The 19,424-nt window shown below is 28.2% G+C and overlaps 2 protein-coding genes across 2 annotated transcripts; both read left to right on the top strand.

Moving 5' to 3' along the window:
- Nucleotides 1–61: 61 nt before the first annotated feature.
- LOC105844209 (uncharacterized) lies at nt 62–2,950 on the top strand. The gene is made up of 2 exons (XM_065789035.1): nt 62–599; nt 1,518–2,950. Exons 1-2 carry the CDS (start codon nt 407–409, stop codon nt 2,831–2,833), a joined length of 1,509 nt encoding a protein of 502 aa, XP_065645107.1. The 5' UTR covers nt 62–406; the 3' UTR covers nt 2,834–2,950.
- Nucleotides 2,951–7,328: 4,378 nt separating this feature from the next.
- On the top strand, nt 7,329–10,782 carry LOC124809911 (uncharacterized). Its single transcript, XM_065789034.1, has 2 exons — nt 7,329–7,694; nt 9,369–10,782. Exons 1-2 carry the CDS (start codon nt 7,502–7,504, stop codon nt 10,697–10,699), a joined length of 1,524 nt encoding a protein of 507 aa, XP_065645106.1. The 5' UTR covers nt 7,329–7,501; the 3' UTR covers nt 10,700–10,782.
- Nucleotides 10,783–19,424: the final 8,642 nt, after the last annotated feature.

Genomic DNA, 19,424 nt, shown 5'->3' with positions numbered 1-19,424 from the left:
ATTTATTAAAGAAATTATTGAAAGAAAAACCATAGCTATAATATACAACAAACTACAGTGTGTACTTATTATCATTATCGTATTTTGTGTCAAATGCTACTTTAATTATAATGTTGATTAAATAATAACTGCACCTCAAATTAAAATTTGAATCTAACTAGTAACAAAGTCGCTGCGGATAAAAAAAAAATATAAACGAATAAAAGAAATAAAATAAACCGATTGTTTTAAAATAAACATTTTACAAGAATATTTTTGGAAATATGAAGTAAAGAATGCGTTTATATTTTATTCAACATATTCATTTTTCAACACAATCTCCATTTAAGACATTGATTGTTTAAATTTATTTTTTAATGAGATAAAAAGAAAATTCAGCATATAGAAAGTTCAACAAAATTGAAAAATGTCATACTGTGATGACAGCGTTTTTTTAAAAAACCATGCACCAAAGCATACTAGGGGAACTGGGAGAAACAGTTTTGACAAAGCTAAAATGTTTGGGAGCCGGTTAATTCGTTTATCTGATAGTTCCGATAATTATCAATATGACTACGACTACCTCCAAATGGAATTTGCTGGAATGGATGCTGAAACAGGTATTAAATAAAAATCACCCAGTTTAAACAAAAAGTAGAGAAAAAACCAAAAAGTCAAACGTATAAACGTTAACAAAAAATCTCAAGTCCAAAAAATTTAAATCCATTTTGTTAACAACTTTACATGGAGATATTTTCCATTTAATGTGAAACTATTGTATTTGTGTTCAGACTAAAGGTGTTTTCTATTATTTCAGAGTGTTTAGTTTGTTGCAATAACTGTTTAAGGAAATTTCATTTTGTTACAATTAGTTGTAAACAAAGCTAGTTATTATTATTAAAGAAAAATATCCTATTGCGTGTGTGACCATGTTTTTGCTGTTGTTGTTGCATATCACAGAGCGTATTTACTCATACAGAACATTCGTAAATATATTTAAGACAATACATTGCCGATAAAAAATGTATCATATTGTTTTATATTTAAAAAAAAACAGTGTGACCAGCAAGTAGATAAAGAAAAGATGCTTCACAGTTATTTAGTTTAGTACAATATAAATTGGCATGGCATTATTATGCGGAAATACATATTACTATAACAAAGCACTATAATTCAATATGAGAATCAAAAATAATTAAAAATAAAAAACTAGATTTCATTTTATTTTTGCACAAAACATTTTTTGAACCATATTTTAGTAGTAAATTGTAGCTCAGAGGTGGTGCAGCGGTGGTGCAGCGGTTAGGTGAGTTTTTCCAAGAATTCAGATCCTAAGTTAATATCTTGCTCTCGCAAGATATTAACATATATGCTGGGGTAATAATTTGTTAACGGTAATAGATTAATGAATAAAAATAGAGATGCAAAAATGATAATGAAGTATTTTGGGTGATTAAGTAGCCCTATTTATTGTTTACGTGAATATTTTCGTGAATATTTTACGTGAATATTTTTCGTGAATATTTTGTATTTTTCAGGATACCAAAATGCATTCTTGTTTCCAACCACATCCCCAGTGGCTCTTGAAGATAATAGTTTTAACGACAAAAGTATAATTAAAGGAGTTGCGCCTGAAAAACGAATAGAACAATATATGAAAAGCTTTTCATTACATGGTCTTACTAAGATTTTTGTGGCTCGTACAAGATTGGAATCATTGTTTTGGCTGATTGCGTTGTTAGGGGGCATCTCCTTGTCTATGTATGTCAGCGTTAATCTGGTTACAAAATATTTAAACTACGAAGTTTACACAGACGCAAAGTTAGAAATTACCGATAAAAACTTTTTTCCAGCGGTCACAATGTGTGAAAGAGATCTTCTCCAGTCTTTTTATTTTTCTTACTGTGGGCTGACCTCCGATAATCAAAGCAGTTTTATACCTTGCCAAAATCAAAGAAAAATTTATATTACAACGGATAATAAAACATGGTGGTCAAATGGACTGTTTAATGTAACTCTGTGTACAACATGGGGTGCGAAACAGTGCGTTAAAAATGATTTCTTTTTGTCGCTAAGTCAGTATAACCATGCATGCATCCGATGGAATTATGACGGAAATTTGTACGATATGTATAGCCATGTAGATATAGAGTTTACATTTATAAGTGATGTAGATCAACCATCACCAAACATAATTTTAATATCTCACGACCCCCTTGTCTCAGAAATAGACTTTACAAATGCAATTTCTCTTGAAGCTAAACAGTATAGTATAAATATGGAAAAAACAATAATAGAGTTGCTTCCCTCTCCATTTCCATCTAAATGCAAAGATGACAAAGACAACGATATGTTTCCAGGAAAATACACACGCAGAAGTTGCTTAGAAACACAAAACTACATTGGTATGTTTAAAGAATGTGGAGATATATTTGATTACATGAAACAGTATATACCAAAAGACATTTTGCAAAAATACAAAAAAAACGACACCAAGTCTAACTTTTTTAACTGTATGTATTCGTACAGTATGCGAGAAGCAAAGTCGTCGTCCGTGCTCTGTCCATTTCCTTGTTCAGAAACTCAAATAAGTATGGTTGTTTCTTCTCGAAATTATTTTAAAAATGATCAACGAAGAGATCTAAAAATATATTCTATAGGAATTCAATACACTTTGGTGGATTCTTACAGAATTGTTAAAGAAAAACAATTATACTACATACACCAGTTAGCGTGCGAAATTGGTGGCTTGATTGGCTTAATGGTCGGTTTTTCTTTAATATCTGCTATTGAAATAGTGGCCTGCTCAGTTTTATGGCTGATGTGTAAAATTCGGAAATTAACTAAATATTAAACTTAGAAAAAATGTTTCTTACAATTCTTTTTAACTAAGTAGACAGCATCCATTTTTTATTTTAATAATCAATATACATTATTACATTAGCTAAAAATAAAGAATATTATTTTTTAATACTTAGATTTTAATACTTTATTTATAATGTCTTTAAAGCTTATAAATCTTACAAATCTTATAAATCCTAAAAATATTTAGGTTTTTTGATGGTTTTAAAGTTTTTATTATAAAAATGTTGTGATAAAAATCTTCAAATGTTATAAATAAGAAATTGTTTATTTTTCAAAAATCAATACTTTCAATATTGATATTTTTTGAAAAAAAAAAAAAAAATTAAAGTTATATTACAATTTGTATTGTGAAATAATAATACTATAAATAAATAAATATATATAAAAAATAAATAAATATATATAAAAAATAAATAAATATATATAAAAAATAAATAAACATATATAAAAAATAAATAAATATATATGAAAAATAAATAAATATATATAAAAAATAAATAAATATAAATAAAAAAAATATAAAAAATAAATATATATAAAAAATAAATAGGAGGAAATTTAGAAAGCTTTAGTTATTTAATCACAGAGAACTCGTAAAAAACTGTATAAACATTTTTTTACAAGAATCCTATCCAAAGTGTTCACAAGAGTCTTTGTCGATAGGTTTTTTTTTTTAAACTCCATTAATAAAACCGTAAGTTTTTCAATTCATAAACTGCTATATTTTTTAATAAAATAATCGTATTAAGAAGCAAAAGATAAGAATAACATTAATGGACATATGCCTATATATTACACAACCTTTTTCTCTTTTTTAGATATTTTTTATTCGATTAAAAGAAAATTTTAATGTATTTGTTAGTATCATGAGATTTTTGTACATTTTTATAACTAATAACATAGTCTGAAATAACCAATTTTTTAGTGTTAAATTTATTTGTATTTGTTGAAAAAAATTTATTTAAAAATTGGCATGGGGTAACTATCATTCTCTGTTACAACATTTTATTAGGTATAAAATAAGTATTTCTGACAAAAATATAGGGGTTTTAATTATTGAAATCTTAAACGAAAGAACCCAAATCATTTTACTTAGCTGTTGCTATCGGCCACCACCTGGCATAATTGAAAATTTTAGAACATTTCTTTTTCACAATATGATTAAAAATTGCAATAAAAAAAAAAAAATTTACATACTAGGAGACTTTAACCTCGATTGCTTCAAATATCACGTAAAAAAAATTAAAATGCTTTATTTAAAATCGACTCCATTACCCTCTCACATTTTTTTCTTCTCGATTAATAATAATAACATAATATCTCACATTATTTTTTTCTTCTCGATTAATAAAATATAATAATAACAAAATACTGCCACACACATAATATCTCACATTATTTTTTTCTTCTCGATTAATAATAATAACAAAATACTGCCACACACATAATATCTCACATTATTTTTTTCTTCTCGATTAATAATAATAACAAAATACTGCCACACACATAATATCTCACATTATTTTTTTCTTCTCGGTTAATAATAATAACAAAATACTGCCACACACATAATATCTCACATTATTTTTTTCTTCTCGGTTAATAATAATAACAAAATGCTGCCACACATAATATCTCACATTATTTTTTTCTTCTCGATTAATAATAATAACAAAATACTGCCACACACATAATATCTCACATTATTTTTTTCTTCTCGATTAATAATAATAACATAATATCTCACATTATTTTTTTCTTCTCGATTAATAAAATATAATAATAACAAAATACTGCCACACACATAATATCTCACATTATTTTTTTCTTCTCGATTAATAATAATAACAAAATGCTGCCACACACATAATATCTCACATTATTTTTTTCTTCTCGATTAATAATAATAACAAAATACTGCCACACACAAGGCAACTTCATATTAAACGTATTTTTTTTAAAAAAAATTTAATATCGTATATAAGGAACAATTATCTCTACTACATTGGAAACATATTTTAAGTGATGTAAACTTAGTCTACAACAAATTTTTTAAAGCATTCTTTGAAATATACGAATTAAATTTCCAAAAAATAAAAATTAATCTTTAACCAAAAAATAATAATTCACCATGGACCATCAAGGAACTAAGAAAGTCTTCGAAAATTAAACAAAAAATACAAATTAAATATTTAAAATTAAATTCAGTGAAAAATATATACTTTTTAGGATTTTTTTCATGTTCCACGAGAAAAGGAATTTTTCCTAATAAGTTAATAAAAGTAAAGATTTTAAAGGAGGAGGTTTAACTAGTATTATAAATTACCTATATCTATTTTTTCTGTTTTCTCAAAAGTGTTAAAGATAATTTATTTTATAAATAAATTATTTTTAAAATATTTTTAGATCCTATCAAACAATAATCTCATATATAACAATCAATATAATTAAAAAAAAAAGTTCTACGTAACATGCAGTTTTTAAGAAGTATAACTAAATCTTTTAAAAATTTTATTTTGGGAGTTTTCATAGATTTAGCAAAAGCATTTGACACCATGAATCATGAAACTTTTATAAAAAGTTACAATATTATTGAATATCTTTTAAAGTTCTAAAATTATTAAAAAATTGTCAAAGTAATTATCGTTTATATCGAAGTAATTGCAAGCATTTTGTCTAAGTTGATTCAAATAGGCAAAGGAATTTTCTTATTATAACATGTGGAGTACTTCAGTGATTATTATTAGGACTCTTACTGTTTCTTATATACATCAATGATCTCTACAAAGCCTCAAACTAAAAGAACATTCGCAGATTACACTAATCTGTTCGCACTTAAGGAACAAAATGCAGAACAGAAAATGTTCGCAGATAACGCTGTTGTTTATTTTTAGACGTTTATATTGATTAAAATTTCTCATGGTAAAAACACATCGAAAATTTGGGCAGTAAAATGTCTAAAAGTATTGAAATATTATACAAAACAAGAAACATCCATAAGCATACTTTAAGTCAACGATAACACTCATTTATCCATTGCCACTTAAACTATGTAATTGTTGTGTGGGGTAGTATAAATAAAAGTAAGTAAAATTAAACCTTTATTAAATCTTTAACAAAATTAAATCTTTAACAAAAACATTTTGCACGCCTTATTAATTATAGGAACCGTTTTACTCATGCCAAGCCTCTCCTAATTGATATGAATATTTTAATTAATGAGCAAATACATCTTAGAAATAATGACATCATCATATTTCATCCTGGAAATTATGACATCATCATATTTCATTTTGGAAATGATGACATCATCATATTTCATCTTAGAAATGATGAAGGTATTAGGACAACCTGATGTATAGTTATTGTATATTAAAAAATTTTATTCCTAATTATTTGCGCAAGTTTATTTCATTTAACTATTTTAATTAAATTAAACTTTTAGGTTTGAATTTCGGTTTGAATTTAAACAGCTGTTAAGAAAAACAAAAACACAATTTCCAGACCAACCTTCAATTTCCAGACCAACCTTCAATTCCAGACCAACCTTCAATTACCAGAATAATGGATAATGTTTAAGTCGACATATGTTTTTTCTTGAATTTATGTTAATTATGAAATATGAAATTACCTTGAAGTGGGGGACGATTGTCTCGGTTATTTTACGAGTAAAAACTAAGTGAAAACTTTAATTTTAATTACGCTTCGTGCTGCGCTCTCCTACATAAAAATCGTGATAGCAGTTTGTAACCGTGGTAACAGTTTGTAACCGTGGTCACCATATTTATAGGACAAAATCAATAGCCAGAATAAAACAAAAATTTTAATTAAACTCAACTTTTAGTTAGAGAAAACTTATATTTAGTAATATACATTTTAATAAGTTTTTATTTTTTTTAATTTATCGCATTTATAAAGTTAATTAGTTTTTATTTTTATTTTATCGTATTTATAAAGTTATGGTAGAAAATTATTAGTCATCGTAGTAAAGTTCATTCACTATGGTTTTATTAGTTTTTCCCGACTAAAAACGATATTTATAATTCAGTTATTAAAAGTCGTTGTACCCAACGTAGCCGTCATTTTTATTCGTAAAATCATACATTTGTAAAACTTACATTTATTTATTTTAGTCTCAAAATTGCAGGGGTTATATGCAATAATGGAAAAATCCTCTTAATTTATGTCAAACGTTTTGGCTTAAACTTTTAAAGTTGTGAATACACTAGTTTCTACAATTAGATTTTGTTAATAAAGAAAATTTTATTCTTGAAAACTTTGTTTTGTGCTAATAAACAAATGTTATTTTCGAAGAACAATGTTTTAACAAAGCTTGAAAACTTTACCAACAGCGAACTTGAATACTTTATAAAAAACTTTATTTTATAAAATTTTTTAAGTATATTGTTTGGATAATTAAGTTTTGAAATTTATTATTTACAATTTTATGCTAAAAATATCCAAACTTTAAGTCTTTGCCACAAGTTTTTATTACTGTGAATATTTTTTTTATACCGTGCATTTTTTTTTTTTTAAAGATTTATGAAGAATAGTTGAATATTATATTTTTCTTCTCAATCGTTCTTTAAAATATTCATCGCGCAAATTTATTTTTTAATGAGAAAAAGAACGTCATTAAATTTTGCAGAAGAAAAAGATGAAAAACAGTGATGAAAGTATATCCTCTAGCAGTTATTTACAAAGTTCATCTGTGTGGCATGTCGGCCTAAGCAGTTTTGATAAAAAAACTAAGAAGTTTGGTAGCCGATTAATTGAGTCTCAAGATGACGATTACCAATACGATCATGACTATCTTCAAATGGAAGTAGTTGGAAAAGACGTAGAGAGAGGTAAACAACAAATAGAGAATTGTTAAGATCAATTCATAGTAACGGGTGACAACTAAAAAACGAGACTGGATTTAAAGACACATATCTCTTCAAAGCTGTAAGATAAAACAAAAAGGAAAAATGTTCTAGAAAGTATCTTTATTCTAGTTTTTAAATATATAATCAGTTGTTCTCAATTAAACCATTTCTTCTGACTTTATCAACTAGGCCTGGTATAGACTGAGCTAGGCTCCGTATGAGCTCAATATCAACTTTATTAAGACAATACTTGATTCTAGAGCGTAATTTTTTTAAATTTTCTGTATGCCAATTATTCTTATAGACAAGGCCTTTCAAAATACTCCAAAAACTTTCGAGAGGACGATATTTTGGCAAGTTTGTAGGGTTATCCGCTCGGTTATCTCAACATAATCCACGTTGTCCTTGTTTAGGTACATGATTACTGTTTTTGCATAGTGAGATGATGCTAAATCTGGCCAGAATACATATGCACCATCTGAATGATACTTATTGATGAATGGAATAAGTCTCTTCTTAATACATTTGTTTAAATAGATTTTTTGATTTACCGCCAGTCCACTTGGTATAAAATAAGATTGAGAAATTCCATTTTCAGAAAAAGCAATCCATAGAAGTAATTTCTTTTGAATCTTTTGTTTTATTTGGTATTTAACTGTAGATGGAGTAGATTTTACATCACTTGTATAAAATATATCATTTCCATGGATACTAGAGTGATTTAACGTGAAATAAGACTCATCGTCAATATTGGTTTACGATTTTTGAATTTCTGACACAATCGACTGCACTTAGTTCTAGCTGCTGCTTTTTGCTGGTCAAAGCGTTTTGGAATCGTCATTTTTTTTCTTGATTTAATATCAGTTTTTTTTTTTTAATGTTTTACTAATGTGTTGCTAAGTACAGTTGAACTTTTTAGCTGTCGGTCGTTAAAAAACTCCGTCTTTATGGTAAAACATGAGTTCGAGCCTTTCAATGTTTGCCCAGGTCATTTTTTAGCTTTTACTCCACTTCCTTGAACTCTTTGGTCCCAGATTCACTTTCAGCACGTTTAATTATCTTGTAGATAGTACTTTTATGTATATTTTCAACTTTAAAGTGGTCATAAGTGAAATTTTTACCAGCATTTTTGTAATTTAAATAAAATTCATACACACGTTCTAATCTCTTCTTGTTTTGAATTTATTTTTTTATTCATTTTTCTATAAAAAATAAAAACACATAAAATATTTAAAAACTATAGTAAAAATACCTTCTAAAACAGTTTTCCTATTTTTAAAATCTTATTTCTTCAAAGAGATATGTGTCTTTAAATCCAGTCTCGTTTTTTAGCTGTCACCGTTAGTTATAAAATTAACTTTTTTAAACGATGATCATTCAATAAATAATATAAAAATGCAATCAAAATTACTAAAAAGAATAAAAATGCAGTAAAATAAAAAAGTTGTAAATTATAATCAACAAAATTATTTTAAAATTAATTAAAAGTTTATCAAAAAATTATATCAAAAAGTACTTTTAATATTAAATTTATATTTTAATAATACTACTTAAGAGTGACGGACGGACGTAATATTACTTGAAAGAGTGACAGACCGACGAAAAAAATGACGGACTGTTTGATAATCATTTTTAAATATTAGTTGCTTTTAATAGGATGCGTGAAGAAACAAAATGGTAATCAAAGATCATCGTTAGAAATTGAGGATAAAAACTTATACAAAAGTTGCCAAAAAAGTAGAAATGTCATAGAAAAGATTATTGAAGAATATATAAATGGCTTTTCATTGCATGGTCTCACAAAAATATTTGTGGCTCACACAAGGCTTGAATCATTATTTTGGTTGATTGCATTATTGAGTGGAATCATGCTATCCATGTATGTTAGTACTAACCTTGTAAACAAGTATTTGAGGTTTGAAGTTTATACTGAGACGAAGTTAGAAATTACTGATAAAAATTATTTTCCTGCCGTGACAATTTGTGAAAGACAACTTCTTCTTGATTTTTATTCTGCATATTGTAAATTTGAGCCGAACAACTCAGTTCCTTGTCAACATAAAAAACAAAAAATCGAAGACAACCATAGTACCACCGATAATAAAACATGGTGGTCAAACGGTCTATTTAACATTACTAAATGTAGTTCATGGGGCGCAAAACAGTGCGCAAATAACGATTTTTTGTTTTCTCTTAGTCAATACAACCATACTTGTATTCGATGGAATTACAATGGTGATTTATACGATATGTACGGTCACGTAGACATAGAGTTTACAATTAACAATAGTTTACTTCTACCATACCACGAACCAAATATTATCCTAATGTCACACGATCCATTAATTTTTGAAATAGATATAACAAATGCAGTTAATTTGGAAGCAAAGCAATACAATATAAACCTTGAAAAAACTTTTATTGAAAGATTACCTTTTCCATTTCCATCAAAATGTACTGATAGTAAAAATAATGATATGTTTAGTGGAAAATACACTAGAAGAAGTTGCTTGGAAACTCAAAATTACATTGGTATGTATATAGAATGTGGAGATACTATAGATTATATTAGGCAGTATATACCCAACGATATTTTACAGAAATACAAAAAATTAGATACAATATTAAATATTGGAAATTGTATAGATCTATATAGCCATAAGGAAGTAAATCCTTTATCAAAAAACTGCCCTTTTTCTTGCACTGAATACCAAATAAACATGCTTGTTTCATCGCGAGAATATTTTAAAAACGACAATCGAATAACATCGGAAACGTATTCTGTAGGCATACAATATATAACGGTCGATTCTTACCGAATAATAAAAGAGAAGCAATTATATTCAATACACCAAATGGCTTGTGAGATTGGCGGCTTGATTGGATTGATGGTTGGATGTTCTTTACTGTCTGCTATTGAAATCATTGTTTGCTCAGTGTTATGGCTAGTTGTTAAGTTTAAAAAAGTAATTCTAAGAATAAATTAATTTTTATAAAGTTAATTTTGTATTTTAATATATTTTTAAGCTTTGTAAAATGTGACTATAAAAACATAAACAGTCAAATAAAATTGTACTTTATGTCACGAAAATTTTTTAAGTTTTCGGAGCAGCTAAAAAATCAAAGCAAATTTTTAAAGTTTTTTATAAACAATTTTATCTGAAAACTTAATTTATTTTGCTGTCCATTCAGAGTTTTTAAAACTATTAAAACCAATATAGCTTCATGCAAAAAAAAGGATAGCCAAGGGGGTTTAAGTAAATACATAATCTAATTATTAGGTATTGTTGTATTATTTATTTACAATTTTAGGATAAAATTTAAATCTGCCGATAAATTTTAATATAGTTTTAAGCTAATTTTTTTTAAAGTTTGCATTAATTTAATTTTACAATATATTTCTTTTAAAACGTTTGCTATGAGTTCAGTTTTAAAAAATTTATTATTAGTTCAGTTTTAAAACGTTTGATATAAAACGTTTTAAAACGTTTTTAAAACATTTGATATTAGTTCAACTTGAAAATGTTTGCTATAGTTCAATTTGCTATAAAGTTAATAAAAAAGTTAGAACACTTTTGTTTATGCATAAATTATGCATAAATGTCTTATATTAATTAGTCAAAAACTGCAAGCAAGGGTTTTTCAAAATTTATTCAAAATAGATTCAAAATATTTAGAGTAGAGCTTAATTAAATAATGATTATTTTTTAAAACTCTTCAGTAACAGTAAAGTTAATTTATTAAAAGCTTTTTTTTTTTTAAAACATCTTCGCTTCCAACAAGGCTGCAAGCAACCACTAATTAAAGTTAGAAGTTACTGGAAGAGAAAAGATGAAGATTGTAGAGCAAGATAACAATTGACAGACAACTTAAAGGATTGCAAATTATATGAATCAGGAAAGCAAGATGACGAATGCGAATTCCAAAGAACTATGTTCGAGGAAAAAAACTAGACGAATAAGAGTTTTCGGAGCACTTAGGAACAGTCACAGAAAAAGGATGACACTTAATTGAATGACGAGTAACACGAGAATGAATTTTAGTAGATGGCACAAGAGACGCTAGCTCTTTAGAGCAGTGCCCATTATAGTATTTGTAGAAAAGAGAAAGAGAAGCAACATTATAACGATGTGATAATAGTTGGAGGTTGGCTGCAAGGGCAGGTCCAACTATGTTTACAATGCGTTTTTGCACCTTGTCTAAAAGAGAAAGGGCATCATTAGAAGATCCGCCCCAGATATGGCAACTGTATTCCATACAAGGCCGGAATTGAGATTTATAGAGATGGAGAATAGAATCCGAAGTAAGAAAGTGTCAAGCTCGATAAACAGATGCAACCTCAGCAGATGTTATTATTGCAACAGATTTGATATATGGTTTCCTAGAAAGATCGGAAGTAAGAGTTAATCCTGGAAGATAAAGAGTAGATGACTCACCGAGAACATCACTGTTCCTAAATCTAGGAAGATCTAAATTATTGCAATAACAATTTGCTGAAAAAAATTGAGTTTTATCTAAATTGAAGTTCACCAGCCACTGTGAGCCCTATGCTATAGCAGAAGTGAGATCCTTTTTGAGCTCAAATGCCCTCTCCAAGCAATCAGAGAGTGTTGGTTTCTTACCAAGACAAGAATAAATGGTAGTATCATCAGCAAACAATGTCACCTTAGATGTGAGAATATCTGGAAGATCGTTAATGTATGTTAAAAAGAGTATAAGGCCAAGGAAAGAATCTTGAGGACCCCCTGAAGTTACAGAATAAAAAGAAGAGTACTGTCCATCAAGGACAACTTTTATACTACTATTGGAAAGGAAGGATTCAATAATCTTAAAGATGTTACCAGATACACCGTAAGAAGAAAGCTTATGGAGAAGACCAGCTTATTTCAAAACGAGGCTTTAACTTTATCAGTTGATCTATTTTATCAGTTAACCTATTTTATCAGTTGTTAGTGTTGTTTGTTTGTCAATACGTTCAAATTAGTTCAATTAGTTCAATTCAATTACGGATTACGCATAATTATGCATTTTACTTCATTTTATTAAATATTTCAATTTCTAGAAATTTGCTTACTTTATGATGTAGTAGTCATATAAACTGTTTACAACAAATACAAAACAATTCACATTATATTATAATACAAAATAATTTTTATAAACATATTACAGCAGTTTTTATAGTTTTTAGCTTTGAAAAATAAAACAAAATTGTTAAAATCAAATCAAGTTTTTAAGAGTTAAATTATTTAAATTTAAATAGAATAATACATCCATATGCCTACACACGCGACTGCAATCACACGCAAAAATACGCCTGCAATCACACGCGCCTGCACGCACAAACCCACATATATACACATTGTCATACATATATGTTAAATGCTGCTTAACTATAAATTTTATATTCTTGATAACATATTTTATGTTTTAATTGTCTACTTATTGGTAAAGGTAGCACAGGAAAAAAAGTTTTATAGAGTTTTTATAAACTTTTGAAACATATGGCCTATAGAAATTCTATAGAATTTTATAGAATTTTTATAGAATCTCTATTAATTTCTATAGAAATTTATAAAGATCTTTTTTTTCTTTTTTTTGGTTTATAGAAAAAAATGTTTTATAGCACTTTCTAAAAAGTTATAGCACATTCTATAAAACTTCTACAAAATTTCTATAAGCTATTGTTTCAAAAGTTTATAGAAATTCTATGGAACTTTTTTTCCTGGGAGGCTATTTATCAAACTTAATTTGAAACTGTATCATTTACGTCAGCAAAAGTAAAAAAAAAAAAGCCTTATCACTACAAGACAACCTGCCTGAACAAATTCTTTAGTCAATGTATGAGCACTTACTGAATTAATGGTTAAACAAATTTTTAATCTTTTTTAATTTTTATTTAAGATGCCCTTAGAAGTCCGTAAGGCCTTATCGCAGAGCACTGTGGAAGACATTTGAAAAGAAGATCATGCCTGCTTCCTTATTGGCGTTTAGTTGATCTATGTAATCTACATGCCCTATAAATCTTATTCGGAAAAAGTTACGAACGCGCAAAATAGAAATATGGAAAAGAGTCTAACAGGTTTATACTATTCCCTCCCCACCACCCATACACCCACCTGCATCCACCCTCAACCAGTTTTCAATTGCATTTTAAGTTTATTTAACGTGATCTATTTTACTTTACTCATTACTTAAATACAATGCAATTTTTAACAATGTATATTGAAATGACACTGAAATGTCATGAAATGTCATAAAACAAGTTTTTGAACAAATGATGAAATCTATTAAAAAACTTGTTTTTGTGACACATGTGACAAATTTAACACATTTGACAGATGTGACACATGTGTCACATGTGACACATCTAACTTGAAAATAAAAATTCTGATTAAGTTACCCAGATTCAATTTATATTTATTATAAAAACCTTTTTTTTTGTTTTTTTTTAGATATATTATAATTCCACTTTTCATTGAAAATTTTATTATGCTTTGAAAACAGGTATCTGGTACTCAGCGTGTATTAGTGTTTCCAACCAATTCTCATTGCGTATTTATGTCCTACTGCTATTTGATGGGTTTATTAGAAGGTATTAAAAGTCATAAATCCCACCATAACAATGGAAACGGTTGCTGTAAAGTTGGTATAAAGTTGGTGTAAAGTTAGACAAATCAGTCTCTAAATCACTTTAGACTGTTTTAAGCTCGTACATACCCACGTACATGCACTCGTATTATTAGTTAAGTTTTTAAAACAATTGAATCTATATTTTGCTTTCATTAAATTTTAATGTTGCTGTTATAACAGAAAGAAAACACTCTTTTTCTGAAAGAAGAACTTATTGACTGAAAATAGTAAAAAAAAAGTATAAAACTTTCTTTTCTTTTCAAAACACATATTTTCCTTCTCTTTTCCCCGCACCCAACTGTAATTAGTGTAAATAACTGTATTATATATAAACTATTATTTTGTTACGTCAGAAGGAACGTTGTAGTTGCATCATATTGTATATAACGTTTATAACTTTTATTATGAGCATCGTGATAAAGTTTGCGAATTTGTTGTCGCAGTACGATGATCGGGTGAATTTTCATAATGGTTACAGAAATTGGAACTGGTAGTAAAACTTTAAAAAGTTGACGAGATGCATATGGTGCTTCCCTTAATTTTTTTTAGTGGGGCGTTTCCCATTTATAAAGGTCTCAGTGATGAGATAAAAGATGACTACAATGAAGTGAAAAATGCTCTGACTACTGCCTTCTCTGCTTCTCCGCTAACAGCATACGAAGGGTTTGTAAATCGCCGTCTTAAAAAGAACAAGTCCGTCAATGTATATCTAGCAGAATTAAAAAGGCTGAGCAAGCTAATATCTTCTGACGTAATCGAAGAGTGTTTAAGGTGCGCATTTATTCTCGGATTACCTGACCAAGCAAGTAAACAACTGCAAACTGCATGCTCAATATCAACCATGTCGCTGTACCAGCTCGCTGAAAAATCAAAAAGTTTGGGAATCTTACATTGCAAAGAATCATGTTTTGTAAGTTGTGTGAATCGTGTTGCCATTAGTCCAATGCTGCGTCTCGAAGACGCGGACGAAAGACCATAACATGCTACCGTTGCGGCGACGATGGAAATTTCAGTCGAATCCGCCGGAAATAAATTGAAATGAAGAGGTGCTTTGTGTGTGGACAGCCACCTGACCCAGTACTGCTATAAAAAGTGTAGGAATTAAAAAAACATGCAAGGGAACCCACTTGTTTTTGTGAAAGTGGCTTCCCCCACCCACAAAATTTAAAACCGTCAACTCTCTGCATATGTATCAATGGAAGAAAAATAAAAGCGTTGTTGGACAATGGATGCCTCAAATCAATTTTAAGTTGTGATATTGTACACATAAAAGGTGTCAAACCAGCAAGAGAAAGGTTGTCATGATAAATGGGAAGCCAATTGAAGTAAAATACCAGATTGTTGTTTATCTTTCTATAAATGATACCACCGTCATTTTGAAATGCCTGGTTGCCGATTCCCTAATACCAAATGCTATTTGATATGGAAGCAATACAACTGCTTGAAGGTGTTGGTGTTGGGAAAGACGGCGAAATCATAAAGTTCAATGTAAAACAACTAACTATAGGCGCTACTGCAGGTCTCTCAAGAAAAAATGAATAAATTATCCTTGCCTACTATTCAAAAACTGATTGATAAAGACTTTATAGCAGAATTCAAAAATGGCTGTTGGAGCGTGTTTTGCAAATGGCTGCTGGAGGCACCAATTTTAACAAACAAAATTCCAAATTATTATATTTCTGAAGACGTTAAAAGTGAACACGCAATCGAAATGAGAGAATGGATAGCACAGGGATGACTGAAACCATTTGAAAGGAGATGTATTGGTATCATTCCGTTGATGGCAGTTATTCAACGAAATAAATTAAAAGTACGTCCGGTTATGGACTACCGTGAGCTAAATCAACTTGCATCCAGTCATACTGCAGTCATACTGCACATGTTTGCAGTACAAAACTTCGCAACTGGAGAAAGTTGGGAGAAAATCTTGAGATAATCAATTTCAAGAAAGCGTACCTGCAAATTCGTGTTGACAAGTTCGTGTTGAAATATCAAGTTATATATATATATATATATATATATATATATATATATATATATATATATATATATATATATATATATATATATATATATATATATATATATATATATATATATATATAAAACAGCTCTTAAATTATTAAAATAACGTTTTGGTTTTTTATTTTACATTTATTATTTATAAATACAAATTTATACATCAATAAAAATCAAAAATAAAGGAAATTTAATGAATAATAATAAAGTAGAACAAAATTTTTTTTCCAGTTTATTAAAGGTCTCTGTTCGAGCTAAACTAAACGTTCACTTTAAACTCTATACAAATTTTATTCTGTTATTTTTATTTCATTATTGTTATAGCAACTTTTTATTTATTTCCACTGGGCACATGACGTCAGTCCAAATTTGGATATATGTTGGGTTATATTGGGCGACATCATTTCTTCTTGAACTATCAAAATTTTTGAATTTTTAAATTTTGAAAAATAAATATGGGCTTCAGTTAGTTAAGGATGATTAGGGTCAGTGTAAGTACTAATTTGCCTCTCGGCAATTTCGGCTTTCTGGCGTCTGATGTTTGCCAATTCTTTTAATTTAATAGCAGTTTAAAATAACAAAAGTATTTTACGCTACGGCATTTTAACGAATTTTCACATTTGTATTTATTACACATTGCACATTATATATTACACAAAAATACGTTGTGTTCCATTTCTCACATCTAATTAGTGTAAGTAGATCCAGACCAGAAAGCTTTTGTTTCCCTAAATCATCATTAATTTGAGTCGGAATAAAAGCTCTGAAACAGATATATTCCTTCAATAAGTGATGGTTGAGATCAGTCAGATAAAGAACATTAATTTTTGGCGAACTGAAAGTGATTTTCATCAATGTTAGGTAGATTTACGTAAAAACCAAACAGAGAACCCAATTCAGCAAAAGTTTTCTTCTATTTATCTTGTTCACTCATAAGTTTGTCCATAATCTCGTTAACTTCAGTAATCATTTTAGATCGCTCATAAAACACTGTATCTTTTGTACTGTTGATTTCATTGTGACGCCTGTTGCGTATTCTTGAACACTTTTTATGTTAAGCATATTTGTCAGTGTCGATTAAAGAGATGACATTTGTTTCGTAATGTTCAATACTGGAGCAAACTTGCCGCACGTTAAGCTGTAGGAAGTTGTACTGCTCATCTACTATACTTAAATCAATCTTAACGAACTGCAGTTTCTTACTAACCTTGAGTTACTTTTAACTTCTTTGAACTTACTATTAACTATTGAGCTGCTCCATAATGCTGCTGCAAAAGATTTGTGGATATCAAGCTGGTCCATTTTGGTCAAAAGTACGGTCTCAGCTTTTGTTTTTTCTTCTGAGTAAGATCATCGTTAAACTCAAGACAAGCAATCTAAATAAAATATAGTAATTAACAAGTGTACGCAATTAAAGATTGCTGAGAGATGCTAGAGAACCTCAGCATGTATTCCAGCAGAGAAAATTTACTTTGTTGCATGGATGTGTTCCCAGGAAAAAAAGTTCTATATGTAACTTTTGGAACATATGGTCTATAGAAATTCTATAGAATTCTATAAAATTTCTATAGAATGTCTATCAATTTCTATAGAAATTGCTATAAAACTTTATTTAACTATAAAATAAAAAGTAGAAAAAAAAGTTCTATTTGAACTTCTATGAAAAATTAACTGAGATTCTATAGAAATTTTATAGAATTCTATAGAATTTTTATAGACCATATGATCCCAAAGTTTATAGAAATTCTATAAAACTTTTTTTCCTGGGTTAATAAAGAAAAGCAGTTTTAGATTTTTTGAAAAAAGTCAAAGAGATTGAATCTATGGACTTCTCCAATAAAACGGAGCACTAAACAAGTTAGAAATAAGCAACACATGGGGTGTCAATAAACGACACATCGGTTGCAGAGTAAATTAATAAATCTACACCCAATGTGTCATGATTAAGAAATATTTTGCAAATTAGATTTTCCAAATTAAGTAATTTTGTTTGAAATAGTTAAAAAATATAAGTTTTAACATTTTTTTAAGGGTGATGAATTTTTAGGGATAATACATTTAAGTTCCACAACTTTGGTGGCTATCAAATAGATGAACTAATAACAAATATTTTTGATAGGTACGAGGTGCTTTCCTTTCCTTTGCTATCACAAGTGATCAGGTGATAGGCAAAAAGGATCTAATTTTGCCAATAGCTCAATCCCGGAAAGTTTCCATCGTGTATTTTTTTTTTGTCTGATCCGTGTAATGATAATCCTCTGATAATGAATTATATATGTAGAATATAAATAATTTAGGGCCACATTTGGAGCCCTTTATTACGGGTTAGGGTTTAATAATAGTATTGAGGGAATAATAATAGTAATAAATAATAATAGATAGCAATTGCTTGGATTATTCGATAATGTACTGAGTATAATCTGTGCTTTGAATCAAGTTCCTTAACCAATTTAAAAAATGACTTTTGTCGTCTGTCAATCTTTATCTCACTTTATAAACTTTATCTTTTCTCTTCTAATAACTTCCAAATCTAATAGTGGTGGCTTGCAACCTTGTTGGAAGATGTTTTGTTTTGTCTTTTTGAAAAAAGAAAAACAATTTCACTAATTGAAAGTTTTTTTTTTTAATTTTTTTCTCTATTACTCTCAATTTTAAAAGTAGGTTTTAGTAGCATCATTACATAATACTTGTTCAACTAAAAGAATTTATCACTGCTATTAAATATTTTTGGAAATTTTCAATATATTCTAAACCAATACAGCTATTATAAACCAATTCAGCTTTTTCTATAATTATCTTCTTTTTTAATATTATGTTTTTTATTCCTATTTTTTGTTTTTTGCTTGATTTATTTATTCGTTTTGTTTTTGTTTCTCTTTTTTAGTTTGTAGTTATGTAAAAAAGAAGACCTCGCTTGTTTATTTTACGCGCAAGCAAGATCACATCGAAGCCTAAAAGATGGAGATTTGCGTTTGATGTAACATCGTCACGTTTTGTATATTATTCTTAAAATATTTTAAGTTTTCTTTAAGTTATTGCAAACATTTTCTAATTTTTTTAAAG

This window comes from Hydra vulgaris, chromosome 01, assembly GCF_038396675.1.
Source record: "Hydra vulgaris chromosome 01, alternate assembly HydraT2T_AEP".
In the NCBI taxonomy this organism is placed as follows: domain Eukaryota; kingdom Metazoa; phylum Cnidaria; class Hydrozoa; order Anthoathecata; family Hydridae; genus Hydra; species Hydra vulgaris.
The sequence above is the reverse complement of the archived record's forward strand: the minus strand, read 5'-3'. Positions and strand labels throughout refer to the sequence as shown.

What these genes read in the sequence shown, in the direction of transcription:
- LOC105844209 (XM_065789035.1), top strand. Translation starts at nt 407, where the DNA reads ATGTCATACTGTGATGACAGCGTTTTTTTAAAAAACCATGCACCAAAG. An exon ending in TGGAATGGATGCTGAAACAG is followed by an intron (nt 600 to 1,517) that starts GTATTAAATAAA and finishes TGTATTTTTCAG; the next exon opens with GATACCAAAATGCATTCTTG.
- LOC124809911 (XM_065789034.1), top strand. Translation starts at nt 7,502, where the DNA reads ATGAAAAACAGTGATGAAAGTATATCCTCTAGCAGTTATTTACAAAGT. An exon ending in TGGAAAAGACGTAGAGAGAG is followed by an intron (nt 7,695 to 9,368) that starts GTAAACAACAAA and finishes TGCTTTTAATAG; the next exon opens with GATGCGTGAAGAAACAAAAT.